At 41.2% G+C, this 23,717-nt stretch overlaps 1 protein-coding gene across 3 annotated transcripts in view; it reads right to left on the bottom strand.

Moving 5' to 3' along the window:
- rxfp1 (relaxin family peptide receptor 1) overlaps positions 1-23,717 on the bottom strand; it is an 82,386-nt gene that overhangs the window by 5,737 nt on the left and 52,932 nt on the right. For 2 of the 3 annotated variants that reach the window (XM_080415706.1, XM_080415708.1), the window contains 10 exons: positions 19,826-19,897; positions 17,458-17,529; positions 17,070-17,141; positions 15,251-15,319; positions 14,937-15,008; positions 14,743-14,814; positions 11,670-11,741; positions 10,895-10,966; positions 9,842-9,913; positions 6,404-6,633 (listed from right to left, as the gene is read on the bottom strand). In XM_080415706.1, coding sequence (XP_080271832.1) covers positions 6,404-6,633; positions 9,842-9,913; positions 10,895-10,966; positions 11,670-11,741; positions 14,743-14,814; positions 14,937-15,008; positions 15,251-15,319; positions 17,070-17,141; positions 17,458-17,529; positions 19,826-19,897 — 875 coding nt within the window. The remainder of the gene's footprint in view (positions 1-6,403; positions 6,634-9,841; positions 9,914-10,894; positions 10,967-11,669; positions 11,742-14,742; positions 14,815-14,936; positions 15,009-15,250; positions 15,320-17,069; positions 17,142-17,457; positions 17,530-19,825; positions 19,898-23,717) is intronic. The other variant, XM_080415707.1, reaches the window with a different exon arrangement.

The raw sequence follows: 23,717 nt of genomic DNA, 5'->3' as shown, positions 1-23,717 counted from the left end.
TAGCCGAGTCCGAGTTGTAAACCGATAGGGGGAGAATAGATCTTTTCATGGGTTACTATCCACGACAGTGGGCTTTGTGCCTGTGCACATAGTGTGTGTGTGTGTGTGTGTGTGTGTGTGTGTGTGTGTGTGTGTGTGTGTGTGTGTGTGTGTGTGTGTGTGTGTGTGTGTGTGTGCGTGTGTGTGTATGCGCGTGTGTGTGTGTGTGTGGGGGGGCTCTACGTAACAGGTGTGTTGATTACATAGGCAGATTAACGTCACCAGTCGCAATCAAAGTTAATCGATAACAAAGGGGGAAGCGAGGGGGGGGGGTGAAAACGAGCGCTCCTTTTTCAATTTCACTGGTTTTCCAATTTCCCTGTAACATATATACTACAAACATCTGCTGTCTGTGACAATATAGAAGTGATATATAGATATGGAAGTGAGCATTTCTTGACTTTAGACAAAATGCTATAAGATTTCAGTAATGTCGTACCATTAAAAAGGCAATCCATAATACATGTAAGTTAAAGTTGTACAATGCAAATTCACAACTAACGATTTTTAGCAACCTCTGCTGGTCACTACCGTCACTGCATACAATTTCCTTAGTCCTCGATTACCCAGAATTCCATTCGTTTTCACCGGAAGCCGGAAGCGTTTCAAAAAGCGATCTTTTAATTGTTTTATACTATCTACGGATCGTTTCTCTTAGCCAGTGGAGCATTAGTTACCATGAGCTGTGCTTTCTTTTTCTGTTCTTTTTCGATCTTCTAATCCTACATTCTCTTAAAATCAGCGTGAGGTTCCTTTTTGTTATTAGCGCGGAGTTCCTGGCCAAACAGGAAACCGTTGCGGTAGTTCCTGGCCAAACAGGAAACCAGTGCATTTCCACCTCCGTTTTCCGGCCAGATGACGTCATTTCCCCGGGAAAGTCCCCCCAGTCCACGTTCAATAGAAAATATATAAATAAAAGGCTTCCGGGGGTGAAATTCATGGAGTGGGTGTTGTGAAACTTTTGCCACTCACAAAAGATATACAATTTAACTTTAGTTTTGTTGAAAACGTTACCTAGTATGCCTTTAACTAATATAATTTTTACTTGCTTGACTCAAAAATGTATATTTGACGTGTGTTTTGTTCATAGCTGGTTCTGTGTAATTGACTGTGATATTGTGAAATAAATAATTTATATTGCTGGTAGTTTTATCAACTCAACCTCCATGAAGACATGTGGTCATCTCTGATTTCTAGCAAAACTTTGTCAAATTGTTTAATCATTCAGAAGAGATCAACGCTGGAGCAGCACGGACAGTTTAAGCCATCTATTATTTAGGTGCAAGTACAAAAAGTGACTGACGTTACGGCCTTCCTCAGAGGAACTCTGATAAAAGGCGTAAACTGTGCGTGCTGCTCCAGCGTTGATCTCATCTGCATCTGTGACGCAGCGGACTGGCCGTTTTAGGCTGAGGCGCACCGGTAGACTCCCTTTCATCATTCCTTTGATACTGGTTAACACCCTGAAGGTCCACATACTGTATCAAAGGCATTTTCAACCAGGGGTGCCTGGTGGGTCAGCACATGCACCATAGTGAGCAAGAGGACCTGGGTTTGAATCCGACCCCTGTCTTGTTTTGCGTATCCCTCCTCTCTCTCTCTGTCCTTGGTTTCCTATCTCTACAGAGATCTATCTATCTATCATAAAGCATATAACATGCCAAAAATACATCTTTAAAAAAGTCTAGAGGATAATTGTATTAATCTTTCATAATCAAGCTTGTCATTGAATGTACGGTATTAGAGTATGAATTTAGTGCTTCTAGGGGAGCATTTCTTTACTTCACTTTAAAAGAAAAATCAACAAGAAAAGGGTTTGCCCTGCTCTCTCTCACATAGAAACTACTTTAATCTGTCATTTTGTCATCTTTTCCTTTAAGAAGAAATTAGGCTTGACAGGGAGGAGAGAGGGAGCTGAGAGGAGGAAGGAGAAAGGGAATAGATAGGAGAGGGAGGGAGCAGACAGGATGCATAAGCGAGAGGATGGCAGAAGGAGAGAGGAGACAGGAGGTGAATTGATTAGTTTCAGTCTGCAGGGGAATTGACAGTTATTAACAAAATAACATTGATCTATTTAATAAATCAACTCTGTGCAGTGCAATAAATAAAGCCAAATCAATCAAACCATTAGCTAGGACGAAAACATGCCATTAAGCTCCATTCATCACAATGGAAATAGCACTACACTACACCCAAATTACATTACAGAAAATGTCCATAAATGTATTAGTTCATAGATACCAGGTATTGGTGTGTGCAAAAATACAAATACCCAAGTAAAGTACAGATACTCCAAAAATGTACTACAGTTCACTTCGTTACTGTCCACCACTGCAGAACAGTATACTTACTGTACATTCCATCAAAGACATTCTGCTGGGATTGGAGAAGATTTTTTTTTTTAATCAATGCTAAATGACAGGGACTGCATGAAATTCCTGGCTTCCACATCGGTACTATTGTCATCTAGATTATGCGGTTAGTTCATGGTTCTGGGAGCTATTTAAACAGGAAATTATAATATTGCTCCTGAATACCTGAGTAATCTGTTCTCAGGCACACTTAAAACACCAGATCCATTAGAGCTTATCATATAATTATGTAATTATATATAATTCATAATTATAGCTAATGAGTGCTACTAATAATACTACTAATACTTCATCCCTGTCCCCTAAACTCCTTCAGGGTCTTAACGCTGCCCGGATGCAAGTGTTTAGTTGGAAAGTGTACTTTCATGTAGGCGCTATAGATTGGAACAAACTGCCTTTAGACAGCAAACTGAAGTCTAGCAAGTTGAATTTTAAAAACTATATTGATATTATATTGATATTATATTATTATCATATATTTTCTTTAAATAGGTAATACAATTCTAACACCAATTATATATATATTTTATATATAGTGTATATGTTAAAATATGGTTGAATGAAGAACAGTCCTGCAGACATTAGAAGTCTCCCAATAGTAAATTAAGTTTGAATTTATTTGGTAAAATGTATTGTATGAAGTCCAGTAATCCAACTTTCTACCAATTTGCATTTCTACCAATTTTCCAGTAAAACTTGAAATCGCTCACTAGAACCTCTCAAATTAGTCGTTACAACAGCACAAATCTACTTTCACATGTCACAAATTCCTAAAACTATTGCGCACGGATATTGCTAATACTGTATTTTTTTATTTTGTTGCAAAACCTGAACTGAGCAGGGGCCAGGGGGACATTGAAAAATGTGACAGCTTTTAAACTTTATTTGAGTGCTCGTACACTGTTAATCTACACACGTGTACATTGCTATTCATACACCAGTAAATTGGCATTTGAAGTCACAAAGAATAAATAATGTAGTAAAAAATACTCACAAATGTATAGAACGACCACTGTAAACTTCATTTACATGTGTTTGTATTTTGTTTCTAAAAATGCTCAAATCTGCTCTGCGGGGACACAACACATCTGCACTTTTAGCCAAATCGACTTGTAGAAACAGCAATGATTGCTTCTATCTATGTGTGTATTTTTTCATGTGACCTCATTTTTTCCCCTTCAAAGTGTTTGAATTGCAAAAGTGTGTGAGTGCGCAAATCAAATCAAATTAATTTTCTCCCAAAGTATGCAAAATATCTACCTCCAGGGTGTCATCCTTGATGATTTAGATGTGTATAGATGTATACTATAATACAACGCTATGCTTTGCAAGAGCAACGTGCAGGATTTTGTTTGCTTGGTGTTTTCTACCATTGTGTTCATCCTACACACCTGCTGTGAGACAATTCTGTCAATTAAATCAGCTTCCTGCCTGTGGTTGTGTAATTGGTATAGATGCTGGGGAAAAGGAAGCCACTGTGTGGGTCCTTTGATCTAATTTAATTGATCATTGTACTGCTTAGCAGTTCAGTTGGGAAATCTACTGAAATTGCACTTGAGCTTTAGGTTTTGTAAGCACTGCAAAAGCAGCTTCCACTGAGGAGAATGTTGCTGCACACTTCATATGAAAACATCAGATTTCAAATGCTTTCCATTTTTAGGGAGAAATAGGTTTCTTCTAGAGTATATTTGAACATGCCTGAAATGTCTTTAGCATTTTTGAAAAAAACAAACAATAGTTTTTTTTTTAAATTGCATTTCAGACCACATAGGAATTCAAACCTGTTTTGCAAATGAGCCATTATGCAGAATATACTTACGATCCTCTCAATATCATGACAAATTGATATTGAAATTTAAATTCTATATAAAACTAGAAAAAGTGCTCCTCGGAGCACAGGTCTCCGCCAGGTCAGGTAGGTTATTGTGGCCTCCTGGTGGCGCTATAATATGCCAATGTGAAAAGGGGCACCATTTCTTCTTAGGCCTTGCACGGCAATCAGACACTGCATTCATGATTTGAGGCATTTTGTTCCAAATTAGACCAGCTGGTGGCGCTATAACCAATGTGGTATATAACCAGGGTGGTATTTCTTCCTTACCTAGTGGGAATGTGTGTGCAAAATTTCACGGAAATCGCACGTTGCGTTCATGATTTGAGTCATTTGGTTCAAAAGGACCTATCCAGCAAACTTTGGAAGCCGATGTTAGCCAATTAGGATGGAATATGAAATATCGGACACTTCCATCTTGATCACATGACTATAGAGATACTGTGTACCGATTTGCGTGATTTTTGGACAGAATTTGAAGGAGTAATGGCAATTCTTTTTTACAAAAGTCAGCCTCCTGGTGGCGGTCTAAAAGGCAGATGTGAAAAATGCATGGCAAATAGTGATGTGCGGGTCGGGTTTTTTCATGACCCGCCCCGCCCCAACCCGCGACGGAACGCGACCCGCCTCAACCCGCCCCGCGAACCCATATATAAATCTATGGCTCAACCCGCCCCGCGACCCGCGGTGGGAATATATATATATATTATATAGCGCTCTTTTAAGTACCCTTTAAATGTCTACAGTAGCACAACATTGTCATGGGCTGAATAAACAAGCATGTTGGTCAAAATAGGGTTTTTTTTTTTTTTTTTCGTGGAGAGCGGCTGACCCGCTCACCCTCAGCCCGCATAATTTTCTCTGAAATCCTGACTCGACCTACCCGCGCCGCGGGTTGACCCGCGGGTCCCGCGGGTTACGGGTCGACCCGCTCATCACTAATGGCAAAGGTTTTTCTTTGGCCTCTAGTCTAGGGAGTGTGTGTGCAAAGTTTCACGCAGATCGGTGCAGTTATAGGTAAAAACGCGAATCGGCCTGTTATAGCACCACCATGAGGCATTTCTTCCTCAGCCTAGTAGAAATGTGCGTGCACAATTTCACAGAAATCGCATGCTGCGTTGATGATTTGAGGCATTTTGTTCAAAACGAACCAATCTTAGCCAATCAGGATGGAATATGGAAAATCGAACAGATCCGTGTTGATCACATGACTATAGAGATACTTTGTACCGATTTTGCGTGATGTTTGGATCAAATCTGTAGGAGTAATATAAACAAATGCACAAATCGGCCTCCTGGGGGCACTATAACTGGCCCATGTGAAAGATTTGGGGCAGCGGTTCTGAATTTTCTCCGCCATGCCTTTCGACCTGTCGGAGACAATTAATTCATACCAGATAGCATTCAGCTGCTGAATTCTGGCAATAACTTAGACATGGTTGAGGACTCTGGCTGGGCAACTCTATAATCAAAGTACTTAAGGTGGATTTCTCTGTGGATGATGTGTGAATGGACTAACTGTAATGAGTGGATTAACTCTACGTGATGGATAACCTAATTATGCAGTGACCAAGCGAAATTATATTATTATATTGCTTAGCATTGATGAGCTTGTTTTCCTAAAAAGCTGTTAATTAAGAAACAGGGCTTATAGCCAGAATGCAGGGAGTACATGTCGCAGGTCACACAGCTGCCAGCAGCAGAGTAGAGCTTTTGTTTTATGGCTGTGCAGGGGAGAGATGTTTTAGCTCAGTAGAAGAGATCAAATGTATTATTGTTTCCCTGTAGCCAATTATAAGCTGACAGTCAGGGAAGAGCAAGTCAGTCTATCTGTGTGCTTTGCTGGTGTATGATGTACGTGTATGTTGTGTGACTGTTACAGCGCTGTAAATAAATCTTTCTATTATCATTTAATATTGTTTCTGAGTTTTGCTGATCTTTCAATTCCTCTAGACAGACCTGTGAATGAAGGTGAATTCTATTCTATTCCAGTTAATTCAAGTCCATTCTAGAGGACAGCTCTAGTCAGTGAAGGCTGATGCCCTTTCTCCTCTTACAATGCAGTCTGTAGTAGGTCAAGTTACAATTGGTTAAATCTACTTTCTTTCCCTCCCTTCATCTCTCCACCCAGAGTCTGGTAGTTGTAGTGTTGTTGACTTACAGCAGAGAGAGATGATGCACATGGCGTGGAGTTTGTTCTCAGAGCGGATGTAGGAGCGCATGCAGATGACGAAGACGTTCCCAAAGCAGGTGGTGGCCGACACCACCCAGACGAAAACCCTGAGCACGATGTTGGCCAGCAGGTCCTCGAGGGACGAAATGCCATCGGTGTTGGGCTTACAGCTGCGTACATGAGGCGCATAGCCACAATACTGGAACTTCTTGAAGTAACTGGAGGGGAGAACAAAGTGCATGTGTCACTTTTCATGCATTCCTCTTTTCTCTGATTCTGTTAACCCATTCAATCTGGGAACGCATATACTGTGTCATTTTAGATTATTATAATAATATAATCGCATATACTGTGTCATTATTTCATACTTTGGCTATTCAAAAATAGCAGATCTGCTATATATATATTTTTTGCAAATCTATGAATAGCCTATATATTTTTTAAAGCGAACAATTTTAACTCAAATCTTTGCTTCTTGGGGGTCCCTGGACTTGGACTGGTTCCTTGACATGTGTAGATGCGTTCCCGGATTGAATGTGTCGAGGGGCAGGGGGAGAGGAGATCAGCCAACGTGACAACCCCTACCCACTGCCAACTGCTATTTAGGTGAGTCGTTTTATCTCATGTGCTACAGAACTGTACACAATCTGTGTACACAGTCTGATGCATGCGTTGTCAATTAAAATAAACCATCTGCTGTCATATGTCGTTTTCTTAACAGATTCATTTATTTTTAGATACAAAAAAATAATTGATATGCCTCTGAGGCACTTGACTTACAGTATGTAATGTGGTCTAAATCAGCACCGAAACGCTTGCAAATATACTATTTTGTCAGAGAGTCTTTTATACATAAAACTAATAATTGAATATTCGTATTAAAATCCAAATCTGATTCGACCAATTCAATTCTGAGTCGAGTACAGCCCTATACTCCCGAAGGTTGGTGCCTTGCATGGTTGCCTTTGCTGTTGGTGTGTGAATGTGCTTTGGATAAAGGTGCTAATAGAAATTCAGACAAATTTGACCTGACAATGAGGGGTTTCACCAGAAGAGCATGCCATAGACCGGTGGTTCTCAAAGTGGGGTCCGGGGACCCCCAGGGGTTCTTGAGGGGGTTCCAGGGGGTCCCCAGATAAATGATAGATAGTTAGGAACCAAATGGACCCTTATGGGTCTTTAACTTAACTCTAAGTTAAATTAACATTGATTTTACAATATAAATTGGGGTCCCAGAGATAAAAATGGGGGTCCATAGCCTAATGCATGTCAAACTAGGGGTCCTTGAAATTAAAATGGTTGAAAATCACTGCTAGAGCCATAAACATCTTCTCTTAAGTTTGAGAACCACTGCCATAGACTACGTCCCACCCAAACGCTGGGGACTGAACTCTACGGAGGCGAGAAGGTTTTTCTTTTTTTTCCCCTCTATTGCCCCTCTCCACCGGTGTGGAACCAGTTCCGTTCTTGTTTTCCTGAAATTTAAACCCAGTTTGAAGCGTTTCTGGAAAGTTTGTTCAGAACTGATACCAAAGAATACTTAGTGTCAATATTCTACAGGTTGGAAGATGCAGATGCGAAAGGCGAAAGCGAGCGAAAAAACATTAAAAACTAGAAAAAGTGCTCCTCGGAGCACAGGTCTCCGCCAGGTCAGGTACGTTATTGTGGCCTCCTGGTGGCGCTATAATATGCCAATGTGAAAAGGGTGCCATTTGTTCAAGCCAGGGCTTTTCACTGCAATCGGACACTGCATTCATGATTTGAGGCATTTTGTTCCAAAAATATGTTTTGCAAAATTAGACCTGCTGGTGGCGCTATAACAGGCCAATGTGAAAAGGTTGGCATTTCTTCCTTTCTTCCATTTGTTCCTCGTCCTAATAGAAATGTGCGTGTGAAATTTCACGGAAATTGCAAGCTGCATTCATGATTTGAGGCATTTTGTTCAAAACTGACCAATCCTGCAAACTTTGGAAGCCAATCTTAGGCAATCAGGATGGAATATGGGAAATCGGATAAATCTGTGTTGATCACATGACTATAGAGATACTGTTTACCGATTTGTGTGATGTTTGGACAAAATCTGTAGGAGTAGTATCAATAAATGTGTTTTGCACATATCGGCCTCCTGGTGGCGCTATAACTGGCCAATCTGAAAAATTTGGGCCAGAGGTTCTGAATTGGCATCCAGGGAGTGTGCGTGCACAGTTTCGCAGCGGCCGGGCCAACGGTGCCAGAGATTAGCTGCTAACGGACGGACAGGACGGACACACGGACGGACACACGGACGTACGGACGGACAGGGGGTAAAACATACTCTCTCGCCATGCCTTTCGGCCTGGCGGAGACAAAAAAATAAGAATAAGTGGTCTAGTTAGTTTGATAGTTAAAGCTCTGTCTTTGTTTGGTTGTACAATGTAAGATTCATCACACTGGCGTTTTCACTTTCATTAGTTGGTCTAATCAATCTGGGACAATGATGTTGCCTAATGTTTTGCCTACTGACATTTTGTATTAACAATCAATTGATGGCCTAACATTGATTGGGGCTGTCTGGTTACATGTGGTGAGCACTCTTCCTAATCTTTATAATTTACCACTCTGGGAATAAAGGAGCGTTGTCAATCACTGTACTGTTTTTCTGTATTATTTTGTACGTTACAACCTGTCAAGCCTAGGCTAATCACGCAGGTATGTATTATGTCTTGCAGAGGAGAAAGAAAATCTCTGCCAGCAGTATTCCTCATCTCCGCTTGTATAAAATGAAAGTGTGAATATACTGTAAATGTATGTCATTTGAAAGAGGTGTAATCTGTCATGAATGCGTTCCGCAAATCAGCAGCTCTGCATCACCATCCGAGTTATCCAAACGATGTGTGTGCGTGTGTCTAACACACAAATCAGCCTCATATCCACTTTAGAACAGATTGACAGCTTAAATATGTTACAAAATTGGTTCATGCGTGATTGCATGCCAGCAAAGTTTATTTTGGGTAACTGTAACTGCAATTGATGACTTAATTTATGATAAATAAATAAAGGTCTATCTATCTGTACGCTGTAGGCATCAACAGCCTCCGTTGATGATGTATCCATGATTACAATGGTTATAAGCTTAAACTGATGGAAACACGGGCCGTTTTGTTAGAAAGCGCCATGGTTCTAAGAATCCTGAATGTAATCGGTGCTAGAATTTATTTTATTTTGGTGGGAAAAGGGCCTAAGAAACCTGCATGCCCTGCAAATGCAATGTTTTTCTACAACTACATTCTCCAACTCTCTTCTTTCTTTTGGTGTCAACAACAAATATTTTCAGTCAAAGCCTTTGTGTTCTCCACAATATTTTACAGGAAACTGAACAGCAGGGGGTCAGAGTCAGACAAAGGCAGTCAGCGGTGCACAAATAAACATCCAGGATTGAGTACTCACATATGAGTCAAGTGTTTGAGAGGTTCAAACATCCTCCGTTGAATATTCTCGATCTCCACTCCCTCTATACTCCTGTAAACAACATGGATGAGGATATCCAAAAGACAACCTCCTCTTTACTTTACTCTCTCTCACACACGCACACGCACACATCTTGCAGTTCATAACAAAAGAAAAGGAAGTGCTGCCTGGGTTCAATCACAGTGGCTCAAAACAGGTGCTCTTCAGTGGAACAGGTACAGGAATAGAAGCAAAGGAACCCAAAGTTCTGCTTGTGGTGAGGCAGACTGTAGGGGGGAAATACTGAGGTCTTCAGGTGAAAAAAATAATAATTTATTTTGCTGATGAGCAAGGCAACAGCTGGCTTGCCGTTGTAGTATAAGTAACTATAAGTCAGTCTGGATCTGCTAAATGCCTTAATTGTAAAATATTAATGTCCTGGTACAAAGCACCACAGAACTCCTGCTGGTTTAGGTTTTCAAGATAAACCATATTGAATGGCTGACACAGAACTCTTCTACAGACACACATATAGTTCTCTAGTATGATATGTACACGTATAATAATAATATAATATAATGAGCAATATGAAAAAAGAAAAAAAACTATCATTGTATCTTTCAACAGTGTAAAGTGCAATAATTCACTACAATGCTCATTTTACCGTGTTATTATTATTCACAAGTGTGATTCCAGCAAATATACACAAATAAAACATGGAGATACAGTATATTGCTGAGTTATATTGGTGAAACAAATAGTGAAAAATAAATAGCCGATCAAAACTCAAAGCCGATCGAAGCTCACAACACATTGCATTGTGAGCCTTGTGCATCTGCTATTTTCACGATCGTTTTGTTATTATTCATTTATTTTTAAACTAAATTAAACATTTTCCCCATAATGACAAGCCCAAAATAGGGATGCCAGGCCGGAAAGTGCTTAACATTTCAATCGCACCCGCCGAACATCACAAGCGTCTCATGAGATAATAGCGTATGCAGGGATGTGTCTAAATGTAGGTGGCTGTGCTGCAGTCAGGTGAAGACTTACAAAGACTTGAGCTTGTGCAGCTTGTCAAAGTGGTCGACCTGCAGCTCAGCAATGGGATTGTACGATATGTTCCTTAAAAACACAACAGAGACTGTTTTCATGTCAGCACATACAGTACAGTACATACCGAATATGCATACTTATTAAGGCAGGACCGAAACACACTCACTCAGCACCTTACACACACGCACACACGCACACGCACACACACACACACACACACACACACACACACACACACACACACACACATTTTATAACTGTACATCATTTGTCATTCTGCATAATGAGTACTTTTGGTACTTTAAGTATATTTTGATGACAATAGTTTTATACCTTTACTCCCGTAAAATGTTGAATACAGGATTTTTACTTGTACTTGAGTATGTCTACATTGTTTTATGGGTACTTTTACTGAAGTCATAAATCTGAGTACTTCTTCCACCACTGACTTTGCACACCTCATCACTTTGCACACACTCCACACTCATCCACATCTTACACTACTGACTAACTTATACACTTTATGTTTATGTTTATTTAACCACTAAAACCCAATATACTTCATTGACCGGGATCCCCCAGGGGTCTATCCTTGGCCCACTCCTTTTTCTCCCCTCACACCAAATCTCTTTGCTGAAAATAGGCCATAACATAAGTCATAACAAAGTGGAAAACCCCCACAGTATTAACACATTAAAACTAAAACTAAACGTTGATTTATTCACTCAGATGTTCCCTGGCATCTGTATGTATTTATGCAAATGACACTCACAGTTGGAGCAAATCCCCGAGACAAATGAATAGATTGGGCGGGATGGCCACCAGTCTGTTGTTGGACAGGTCTCTGCATGTGGTGTTCAATCCATACAGGTCCCCAGAAACGACAAGGAACAGACAGCAGACAGATGTCCTCTGTTATATTATTTACCTGAATGATGAATATGGATTTTAAGCATTCATATTGCATCGTTATATGAATCCAAATGTGTTAGAAGCAGACGTGGCCTAAATTCATGTAAAACCACTTATTTTTTCCCCCTTTTTTTAAAGTATCATTGAATTTAAGTGCTGGATGGGTGGAGTTCGATAAATACAACAATGCAGAGAGAAACGCCACGTTTCAGACAATCACAGAAAAGTATTTTGAGGTCATGTGCGTAACATGTCTGAGTTCAGCTCTGCATGGAACGTCATCGTCATGAGATCCTACAGTCCAAGCTCTAAAATGTTGTGTAGTTGTTCTGGTGTTGTTATCGTGATGGTATAGTTGTGTTGACGTTGTGTTGGTATTGTGTAGTTGTGTAGTTGTGTAGTTGTGTAGTTGTGTAGTTGTGTAGTTGTGTTGGTATTGTGTAGTTGTGTTGATGTTGAGTAGTTGTGTTGATGTCTTGTGCTGACATACACAGCCACACCTAGCTCTGAGTCCAATTAGTTTGATTCAGGCCAGGTGTGACTGCTTCAGTCAGCCATCCCCGATGACTTGGCATGTAATTGTGGCGCATGCCATTACAGAAGAACCGCCAATCTGACTGACTTAGCACTCGGCACTGCACTCCCTTGTGGAGTCATTAATAAACATACCAAATATTGATTGGACGGTTCTTGAGACTAGTACACACACTCACTCACTAACTCACACAGAGACTTGTGTAGCTTGTGTAACTTAAACGCATAGCAAGCAGCACCCAGCCAGGCTGGGGGTTGGTATCTTCATATTTATTGAACCAGATTTTTTGTTTCATCCAAAAAAACATATATATAGGCTATATATATATATATATTATTTTTTTCACTTTTCTGCTTTATTTGGATAGTACAGTATAGAGTGACGGAAAACAGGGAGAGAGATGGGGAGTGACACACAGCAAAGGTTGTCGGGCTCAGGAATCAAATTCCTATTTGTGGTATGCGCCTTAACCACTAGGCCATCGGCGTCCCACTTCATCCAATTTTAAAGAATACTTCACCCAAAAAATTACTTATTTTCAAATACTCACCTGAAGTCACATGAAGCCTTGAATACATGGATATCTTTTTAGTTTTTAACACATTTCTGAACCAATAATCCAATATTTGGCAAATTGAAGTTAATAGGAGACCAATCTTAAAGGGTAAGACCATTTTGGTAGAGGTTTGGGTTGAGTAGTTACCTTGCCATGATGTAACTTCAAAAGTGGACGAGAAATCTAAAATAATTGTTCCATTGATTAGAAAGTGATTATTCGAAATATGCCCCTCATTGAATTACATTGTACGGTGAAACAGCTCTCAAAGTCACCCTTTTAGCACATAAACAAAAGCTGATTCGGACAATGTAGAACATCACCAAACCCAGTACTGTTGATTTTACTATTTGAAGATCCGGACCCGCAGATCCAGTCCGGGTTTTCTTCCTAATAAAAATAGCAAAATCAAGTGAATTTCTTAAAAAAATAAAAAACAGTGCTGGGTTTGGTGATGTTCTATATTGTTTGCGTTGACTTTGAGAGCTGTTACACCGTACAATGGAGGTCAATGAGGAGCATATTTTGAATTCTCAATTTCTAGTCAATGGAGCAATTATTTTTTATTTCTTGTCCACCTTTGGCCAATCATGGCAAGGTAACTACACAAGCCAATTAAAGCCCTTAACAAGAGCAATACTATATTTAGAACATTCTCTTTGAACCTGGATCATCAGTAGGCCTCAGTGATTACACTATGAGAATAGTTTTGATGTTTATATTATTCTTTTATATAGTTTAGCATTGGTCTCCTACCACCATTGGATTATTGGCTCAGGAATGAGACAAAAACAAAACTCAATTCAAGGCTTCATGGGGTGAGTAATTGATAGAATTACTCACCCCACTTCACTTTTTTTAATCTTTTTTATATATATATCTTTGGGTCTTTTCTGCCTTTATTGGATTTTTACAATTGTGCAATTTAGAATGACAGGAAACAGGGAGAGAGACGGGGAGTGACACTCAGCAAAGGTCGTCGGGCTCGGGAATCCAACCTGCGCCTCGCTGTCAGGCTGCACCAGAGCCCATATGTGGTTTGCGCCTTAACCGCTATCGGCACCCCCTGGGGTGAAATATTCCTTTAAGCTGTTTATTAGCATTGTTGCCACGAGCTACCGCTACGGGATGCCAGTTGTGATCTCAAGTCAGCACATAGTTTGTGCGCACACATCTGGATGTATGGATTAGTTTCATACAAAGCACCAAGTCAAATTACTTACATCAAATACACTCCTGACGAGCCATGGATACATTTTAAAAGCCTTTAATGTCTCAGAGCATAATGTAACAAAACAAAGGCTCCCTTTTTAATGTTTTTAAAACATTAAAGGCTTTCTAGTACATTTATCCTGGGCTCGCAGTATGCTTGAAGTGAGCCTAAGGTTTTCCCTTTAATCTATAGTCTGTATAATGACTTTGTAAGCACCTCTTGGGGCTGGAGTTCTTACTGAACTCTAATCGAGTGTTCTTAGAGTTTGGTTCTTGTTGGAATGTCAACTGCTCCACAGATTTATAGGCAGCATCCAAGCAATGTTAAATGACATCATCCTTGTCAGACTGAGATACAATCTACGGTAAGTCTTTTGTACAATACTAGTTCATGCCCGCATTTCCATCCACCGTCTGTCCAGGATATGGGACCGCAACTGTGACTACAGATCCCATAGCCTGCGGGTACCGCAACCACACAGATCCCTTAGCTGATGGTGAAAATGCTAACAGCTTAAATTTGGGAAAAGACAGACAGAAGGAAAGAGTCTTCATTTTATAGTAGGAAGTAGGATAAACGTCAGCGCAAACATGTTCTCCGTACAGTTCTGTGTGGCCAAATGAACTTACAGCTCTCCAAGTTTCTGTAGTAGAGTGAAAGCCTGTCCGTGGATGTGGTTGATTCTGTTTCTCTGGAGAACTCTGCAGAAAAGAGAAGAAAAAAATTGTTTAATTTCTAAACTGTATATTTTATTTAAGCGTGAGTGAGTGAGTGAGTGAGTGAGTGAGTGAGTGAGTAAGTGAGTGAGTCAGTCTAGACTTACAGAACTGTCAGCATACTGCATGAATGGAAGGACCTGTTCCCAATGCTTTCAATTTCATTCCCCTCCATATCCCTGGTGTGTCAGACAAGTAGCAAACATGAGCGAGCGAGCGTGCACACACACACACACACACACACACACACACACACACACACACACACACACACACACACACACACACACACACACACACACACACACACACACACACACACACACACACACACACACACACACACACACACACACACCTGGGAGTGGAAACAATAAAGCAATATGTAGTATCGTCTTAAAACAATCAGCTTTCCACTTACAGCCAGTTCAATCTTGGCATTTCCTGACAGATGTCCTCCAGCATATTGAGAGAGTTGTTCAGCAAAACCCTGTCACACACACACACACACACACACACGCACACGCACACGCACACACACACACACACACACACACACACACACACACACACACACACACACACACACACACCAGGGTTTTCATTTTCTGATCAAAGGGGAAGATTCAGTGCCCTACCACTGCTAGGTGAATAAAATAATTATCCTAATAACCTTCAGAAAGACCTTCGTCCTTATCAATGTACAGCATACAGCAGATGGAGACCTTGACCATACAGCATACCTTGACCTTGACATTATGGCATCTTTTCCACTTGTAAAGCTGTTTCAAATATAACAAGTGTTTCAAATATCTATATTGTGAAGCACAGGATAACATTCATACAGTTAATGATCCAAACAATTATGATGTACTTCCCTATTTTCATTTTTCCAAAACCAGACAGAAACATACACACAAAATAAACCGGTACAATGAAATAAAATACAAACAAAGACAAACTGTACATATGGAGTGAATATGAACTGGTTCATAACCAAGGTTGTCTTTATATGTCCAAATATGTACTACAATCAAACCCAAACAGAAACATGGTTATAAATCTAATTATTTCTAAGTGTAGAGTTTCTGTCATCTCATTGAGCCAAAGCTTGACTGTGGGCACCTCTTTCTTCCAAAATAAGAGTACACATTCTTTTTGCAGTGATAAGACCGTATGACAGCAGGCGTTGCTGAATCAGGTTACTCGTAGCTTCTTCAGCCCTTCTGACACTCCTAGGATGACTAACACTGGGTCTGGTTCTATCTCTACCTCTGGTATGTTTTTAAATAGTCTGAATATTTCAAACCAGAAATTCTGTCGATTGGGGCATAAGGCATAACTGTGTAATACACTTGCATCTGCTGAATTACACCTATCACACTGGGATGAGATGTCTGGAAATAGTTTGTGTAATTTTACTTTTGAGTAATGTAACCTATGTAATATTATGGTATTAAACAATGTCGCGCATTTATCAAACAGGTATGTCTGTATTCCAGACTCCCATCCCAGATGTCTTCAGACAGCCGTAGGCACAGTTCCGCCTCCCAATCTGCCTTAATAGAGTCAGTCGAGACCAGAGCCATGTTATGTGAAGTGTCATACAAATAAGAAATGATGCGTCTAGTTTCAGCTGCATGTTTTAAACATCCATCCAATTTGTCTGGCCTTGCAGTTTCAAAATCAGGGATATGTTGATGATAATTTGCAAACATAAAAATAAAAATTCTCACTGGGGGAGGTCATATATCTAATTTAACGCGCCCTGTGACCTGGTATGTCTGCTATTTTTGAAAAATATAAAGATTTATTTGGAGGGGGGTTTCCATTCAGAGCTTTATGCGCAAAATGCATATAAAAACTGATTGATGGAAACCCCACTTGTTACTTAATTCGGTCTGAGTATAGTCTGGTCTGTGTCATTTAATGTCATTCATGAATAGTACTATTCCTAGACAGCTTGATTGAAATAAACGTTTCACAGCCTCTGCACAACCAGCAGACTTGCAGCCCAAATTGCAAAAAGTCAAAAAGTAATTATTGTCCAATAATATGCATCTCACTTGACTGGCAAAATAGGGCCACCTACAGCTTATTTTATGAACCCTCCAAATTCAAATCCACATTTAGTTTTTCAAACGTTCTGAAAATTTGCTTCATATTTGCGATACGTTAAAACAGAAACGCACCCAGTCTGGTTTGAGTAATGCAGTCTATAATGAAAAGTTTTAACTTACAAGAGAACCAGGGAGTTCAGTCCAGAAAAGGTCATGGAGGATATTTGATGGATATTGTTATTTTCCAGGATCCTACAACAGAAAAGGGAAATCTTTATTTCAGGGACATTTCAAATCAAATCATAATTTTTTCAGGATATTCATTCAAAGATAAACAGTGACAAGAGGAAAGCAATTTTAAAAGATGTCAAATAATAAGAAAAACGAAATACTCTCTGACAGGTATCAAAGTGATTGCTAGCTGTCTTTGATGCCTTCATTGATTAGAGGCCCAATCAATCAACTCGGGTTCTGTTCCGACAGCAACAATATCAATTAATTGGTAATATATGGCCTGTTATTTAAAATGCTATCATGCTGTGTTTTCCACTGAGTAGATACAACATACAACCACTCCAGCTTGTGTAGGTCCTGGAACACCCCCGGCATCAGGACGGATATCTGGTTGTAGCTCAGATACCTGTGGCAGGGAGACATGGTGTGAAGTCAACAGGGTCTCCCTCACCCCATATTCCCGCAGCACCTCCCACAATATCTACCGGGAACCCTGTCACATGCCTTCTTCAAATCCACAATAGTTATACTCCAAGGCCCTCTCCACTCTGCAAGAGTAAAGAGTTTATGTTCACGTACTTCTATGCCCAGGATGGAATCCGCATTGTTCCAACTGGATCTGAGGTTCGATGATGGCTAGATCCTCCTTTCAAGTACTTTGATAAAGGGATATTTCACTTCTTAAAACACTTCACATCTATTCGGACTTTTGTATTTACCCCAGTCAGTTTTTAAGTTGCTTGATTCAATATCTATATATTTAATATACATTTGATCAGGCATACCCCTCTCTAATATACTTCAACCTCCATGTTAGACTCATTGAAAACACACATCTCTGGTTCTGGTCACTGATATTTTCCTTCCAATATGAATGGGGAGACCTTCATTTGTCCATTAGTTATTTCATGCATGGACATAATGGATTTCACGCATGGACTTACAGCTATGCAACATCACAGAAAATATTAACATAATCAAATAACTAATGGAAATATGAAGGTCTGCCCTTTCATAAGAAGGTCAATATCAGTCACCAGAACCACAAATGTGTTTTTATTGAGTTTAACATGGAGGATGACATTGAAGGGCTTATATGGGGGGAGGTCTGATCAAATGAATATCAAATATCTCTAATTAAAACCGCACACCAAAGCCAGAGTAGATGGCCCCATCTACACCCAAATAACCCCAGAAGTATTTTAAAGTGAAATTGAGAAGACTGAATTGTACCACCGAAAGTTGTAACACCGAAAATGGCCCATCTGCAAACTGCAGATGGGCATGGCAAATCAATTGGGTATGGCAAGGTATGGCTCCCTTGGTATCTACTACTGGTAATACTGCAAGAGAACACTTCAAAGTGACATTTGCAGCTTTTTTACGCCTCGTCTTCCTGGCAAATACAGCTCACTACACCCAGCAGCTTAGAACGGGACACAGGTTGTGCTGTAATGGCAGGCATCACAGCAATATTTGAATGATTTCTCAGCCTAAATTGGTACATGTATGCACGGCCTGGAGGTGTGCAGACAGAGAGAGATGCACATCACCTGGAGGTGTGCACGTAGTAGGCTGGGCGACATGACTTCAAATCAAAATCACAATTATTCCGATAATGATTAATGAACGATAATTAAAAGAAAAGAAAAATTGTGAAAATAGCAGATCTTCAAGCTGTTGCCTCCCACAATTTTTAAATGCTTCCGCCATACAGTCTGGAGCACGGAAGCTCTGAAAATGATCAGAGGATAAAGCAGAGGTGACGCCTTCTCCTTGCTTCCGTTTCGTCTTTACAGTCGCGCAAATTTGTCCAAATATAAATCTAAGTAATCAAAGCATATAGAAATGGAAATTCTAAAATAAAATGTGAAGATATCTTAAGATATATTTTCGTGAACAGAAATCACAAACAAATAACAGCTTCTGTTCTCGGCTTTCGGGAGGTGTAGTTCCAGACTCTATATAGCATTCGGAGATTGTGGAATTGTAGAACAGCTAATATAAACATATCTATATATTGTCTGGCGGAAACCTTGGATGTCCAAAAAACGCAACTTTTCATGAAATGTAAAAAAATAACCAATGTTCCAATGGATCCAATGTAGTTATGATTTATTCAAAAGCTCTTGCTAATACTTTTCATTGGTTCAATATTAATAAAATATTAAATATTACTATTAATACAAAATCAACTACTTTGACTTTCACTTAAACATTATAAAAAATAGTAAAAATAGCAGATCTAGAAGCTTACAACACGTTGCATCGCGACGCATTGTGAGATCAGCTTATTTTGCTACTTGTGTGTGACACTGTAGTATGACGTAGTAGGGCATTCATTTCCGAAATATGGAGATACAAGGTTTCCGCTCGACAGCAACATTATGTAACGTTCACTCTTGAACCAAAAAAAGTCTGCATAGAAGTTGTTGCTTTTGTGAAAAACTTAAAAACATGTAAAAAATATGCCTCATAAATAAATCTGACTACAGCCAGGCTAAACCATGCTTGCACACTCGATGTGAAAATAAAATTTGTGATGTGATCGCCTTCTTAATACTTTAACGAGATTGAAAGTGGCACCAAAGGAAACTTTAGTTGCGTAACTTATCTTTCTCTGACAGATGTGGGCAGGCCGAGTAGACTATCAAAGGTCTGGAAGACTAGTTTAATCATACCAGGAGACATAAGAGACTTACAGCCTGGTTAAGTTGTACAACCCTCGGAATGCCTCGGGACTCACAGCTTGGATTCCGTTGTGTTGTAGATATCTGCATTAAAACAAACACCAGATGGTTCAATATGCTATTCAAGATGAACGACATGCGTGTGGAACTTGAAGACAAATGAGAGAACACGTGTGTGTGTGTGTGTGAGTCACTCCCCTCAGAGAGCCTGCACGGGGTTCAGTGGTGAGGTTAGGGGGTAGGCTCCCCAATCCCTTGCCACTAACAGGCGGCAGCGGGGTCGCAAGGCTCCCAGAGCACGTTAAAGACCTCATATAGTGCTGGGGAGAGACTGAAGGGCCCCCGTGTTCTGTCAAGGATGAATCAACATCCTAGCTGTGTTTTCCGTCTAGTCGGTGTGCCGACTGCCGCTCTCTCCTAGGGTTGGCAGCACATGGTGCGTGGATGACAGTCCACACCTAACCGGACGGGAGCGCGTGACTCACCGGTTACAGGCAAGGCGGGTGAAAACGGTTAATATTCTGGTTCCCGTAGCCAAGCGGGGCCAGGACAAGACCGTCGGTTTCCTGCCTGGGGCGCCAACCACGCCTACGGGTAAGGGATCGCTATCGACTGGGTCACCCGCCGGTCGGATCGCAAAAAGCATTAATTCCATGGCGTGCTCCCTGACAGGAGGCGGGTGTGGTCGCTGCTTCCGGCTCAATGTACAGTCAGGCCATCACAAGCTGAAAGCGACCGCCGGAGTGCTACAGTTACTAAGCGAGTGATGCTCCTGTGATCGGTGGGCTTTGAAAAGAAGACGCCGGGAAGCAGGAGACTTGAACTCTCTATCCAGGGTGACCTGGGTGTAGACCTCAAGTGGAAAGGGGTCTAGCCTGGGACTGCGCCCCGGTGGGGAGGTTCGAAAGACTTAAGTGGGTTGTTGTTTTTTTAAGGAGCATCCACTAGTCTACACCTTAGTGGAGACTATTCTTCCTGTAATCCCAGAAATTAAGGACACAGATAACTAGGGAGTGAGGTTAGGGGGTAGGCTCCCCAATCCCTTGCTCCCAACAGGCGGCAGCGGGGTCGCAAGGCTCCCAGAGCACGTTAAAGACGTTATATAGTGCTGGGGAGAGACTGAAGGGCCCCCGTGTTCTGTCAAGGATGAATCAACATCCTAGCTGTGTTTTCCGTCTAGTCGGTGTGCCGACTGCCGCTCTCTCCTAGGGTTGGCAGCACATGGTGCGTGGATGACAGTCCACACCTAACCGGACGGGAGTGCGTGACTCACCGGTTACAGGCAAGGCGGGTGAAAACGGTTAAAATTCTGGTTCCCGTAGCCAAGCGGGGCCAGGACAAGACCGTCGGTTTCCTGCCTGGGGCGCCAACCACGCCTACGGGTAAGGGATCGCTATCGACTGGGTCACCCGCCGGTCGGATCGCAAAAAGCATTAATTCCATGGCGTGCTCCCCGACAGGAGGCGGGTGTGGTCGCTGCGTTCGGCTCAATGTACAGTCAGGCCATCACAAGCTGAAAGCGACCGCCGGAGTGCTACAGTTACTAAGCGAGTGATGCTCCTGTGATCGGTGGGCTTTGAAAAGAAGACGCCGGGAAGCAGGAGACTTGAACTCTCTATCCAGGGTGACCTGGGTGTAGACCTCAAGTGGAAAGGGGTCTAGCCTGGGACTGCGCCCCGGTGGGGAGGTTCGAAAGACTTAAGTGTAGAATAGTTGCTTGTAAAGGAAAACTCAGTGGGAATGCCCCACTGAGGGACCCTAAGTTTAGCAATGCAATATGGAATCAAATGATGTAATTGTCCCCAATAAGAGCTCATGTCCAGATGGTAGGTTTGGGACTGCCCCAGCCTAGTTCAGAGTTTCCCCTTCAAAGAAAAGGGTTTTCCTCGGCTCACATGACTCAAAAAGAGAATAATGGGACCTGATTTTTTTAAACATGAAACATGTTATACTAGTGGAGACTTGCTGTAATGTATTGATCAGAGTTTAATCTTGTGTTGTGGGTACTAAATTCGTACCCAAGGAGGGCTTGATGGTCCATTGTGGAACCTTGGGCCGTCAACCTTTACTTTATAGAGTGCAGTCAGAAGACAGGCCTTGATAGCCACAGCGTTGATATACTGAATGTAATAGATAAGAACTTCAGAATTCTCCAGGCGCTCAACCGAGCGCTTGTTTGCATGCAGACTTAGATGTGGAGCGAATTGCCTTCGTGATATATCAGGTCGTATTGTTTTAATATCATTAATTTGCTGTTCTTTTATTCACATAGTATAGAGGGAATCTCCCTTGTTTGTCAATAAAGATGCCTTGCGCATGTAAAAGGTAATTTCTGTGTATGTCGTCTATAAACTGGACTTTAGGGTTTATTGAACCAAGAGTGACAGGTCTGTCACGGCACATCAGTGTGCATGCGCGCGCGCGCACACACACACACACACACACACACACACACACACACACACACACACACACACACACACACACACACACACACACACACACACACACACACACATTGTTACATACAATAATGTTGGCATACTTGTCAAACACAGCAGACAACAATTATGGGTAAATGAAACAACGCCTCCTCCAAATTGAGCGGCTTCCTATAATACAGCTAATATAGCTGATATTGAGCAGTACCTTGCTAATTGTTTAGCCCTCCTTTTGGAGAGGCCGGCCATTTGAAGGCCCCTCACAACCAACTTGTGCACGTGCCGTAGGCTACCAAAGATAAAAACCAAAAGTTTACATCTGTAGCCTAGCTGAGAGATGTTCTGCTATAGCTGATGATATTTTAGCACTTTGGTTAGGAAGGCTTCCTCTAAGCTGTAATCAAAAGTACAGCCGACCTTGAGAATGAACACCTCCCTATGGTTTTCATTAACAACAATGACATCAGGGGTGTTAGCTGAAATGTTAGAGAACACAGAATCATCATTACACAGGCTAAACATGCTTGGCTTCACAGTAGAATGCTTATACAGCATGATGGAGGACCTGAAAATAGAAGAGATATCTTTTGATATCAAATCCACGATTCTGTCATGCCTACTTATGTAGAGTCCCCTGTGGCACCCATTTAATATGTGGGACATGGTTTCAGCTATTTGTTCATGACCATGTATACAGTGAGGAGCATGGTTGCCTGGAAACCAGATGGAGAGGTTAAGTTTAGATGGTAAAACCTGTAACCTCGCTTTCAGAGTAAAGACAACAATGCACTCGTCTAAAACAATTTTTTTTAACACAGAATGAGTCAGAATGGCATATTCTTCAATACACACACACACACACACACACACACACACACACACACACACACACACACACACACACACACACACACACACACACACACACACACACACACACACACACACACACACACACACACACACACACACACACACACACACACACACACACACACTACGAGGTATTCTAGTGCAAGGTCTTCGCCCCCTCAGATCTTCTAGTGCTGACCTGCTCGAAGTGCCTACAATGACTTATAAAAAACACGGTAAAGTAGCATTCTTCTTCTACGGGCCGACGGAGTGGAATAAACTCCCATTACACGTAAGACAGGCAGCCTCTGAAGATAGCTTTAAAGCACAGCTCAAGACCTATTTCTTCACTCTTGCTTTTAGTTGATTTTTAAATCTCTTTGTTATTCATGTCCTCACTGTTTTGCCTGATTCACTGCCTTTTTTGCTTTATTGTTAATCATTTGTTGTTTTCCCGTAAAGCACTTGTGCTTTATTCTTGAGCTCTGTAAAGTTTATTATTATTATTACAACTAAATCCCCCAAATCTGAATTATTACGTTTATCTTCTTTGTGTAATTTTCTACACATTGATGTGAACTCAACAGTTTTCATTTAGTCTTAAGCCAGGC

This window comes from Gymnoscopelus braueri, assembly GCF_963280865.1.
Source record: "Gymnoscopelus braueri genome assembly, chromosome: 20".
Classification (NCBI taxonomy): domain Eukaryota; kingdom Metazoa; phylum Chordata; class Actinopteri; order Myctophiformes; family Myctophidae; genus Gymnoscopelus; species Gymnoscopelus braueri.
This window is presented reverse-complemented; position numbering and strand designations above follow the sequence as displayed.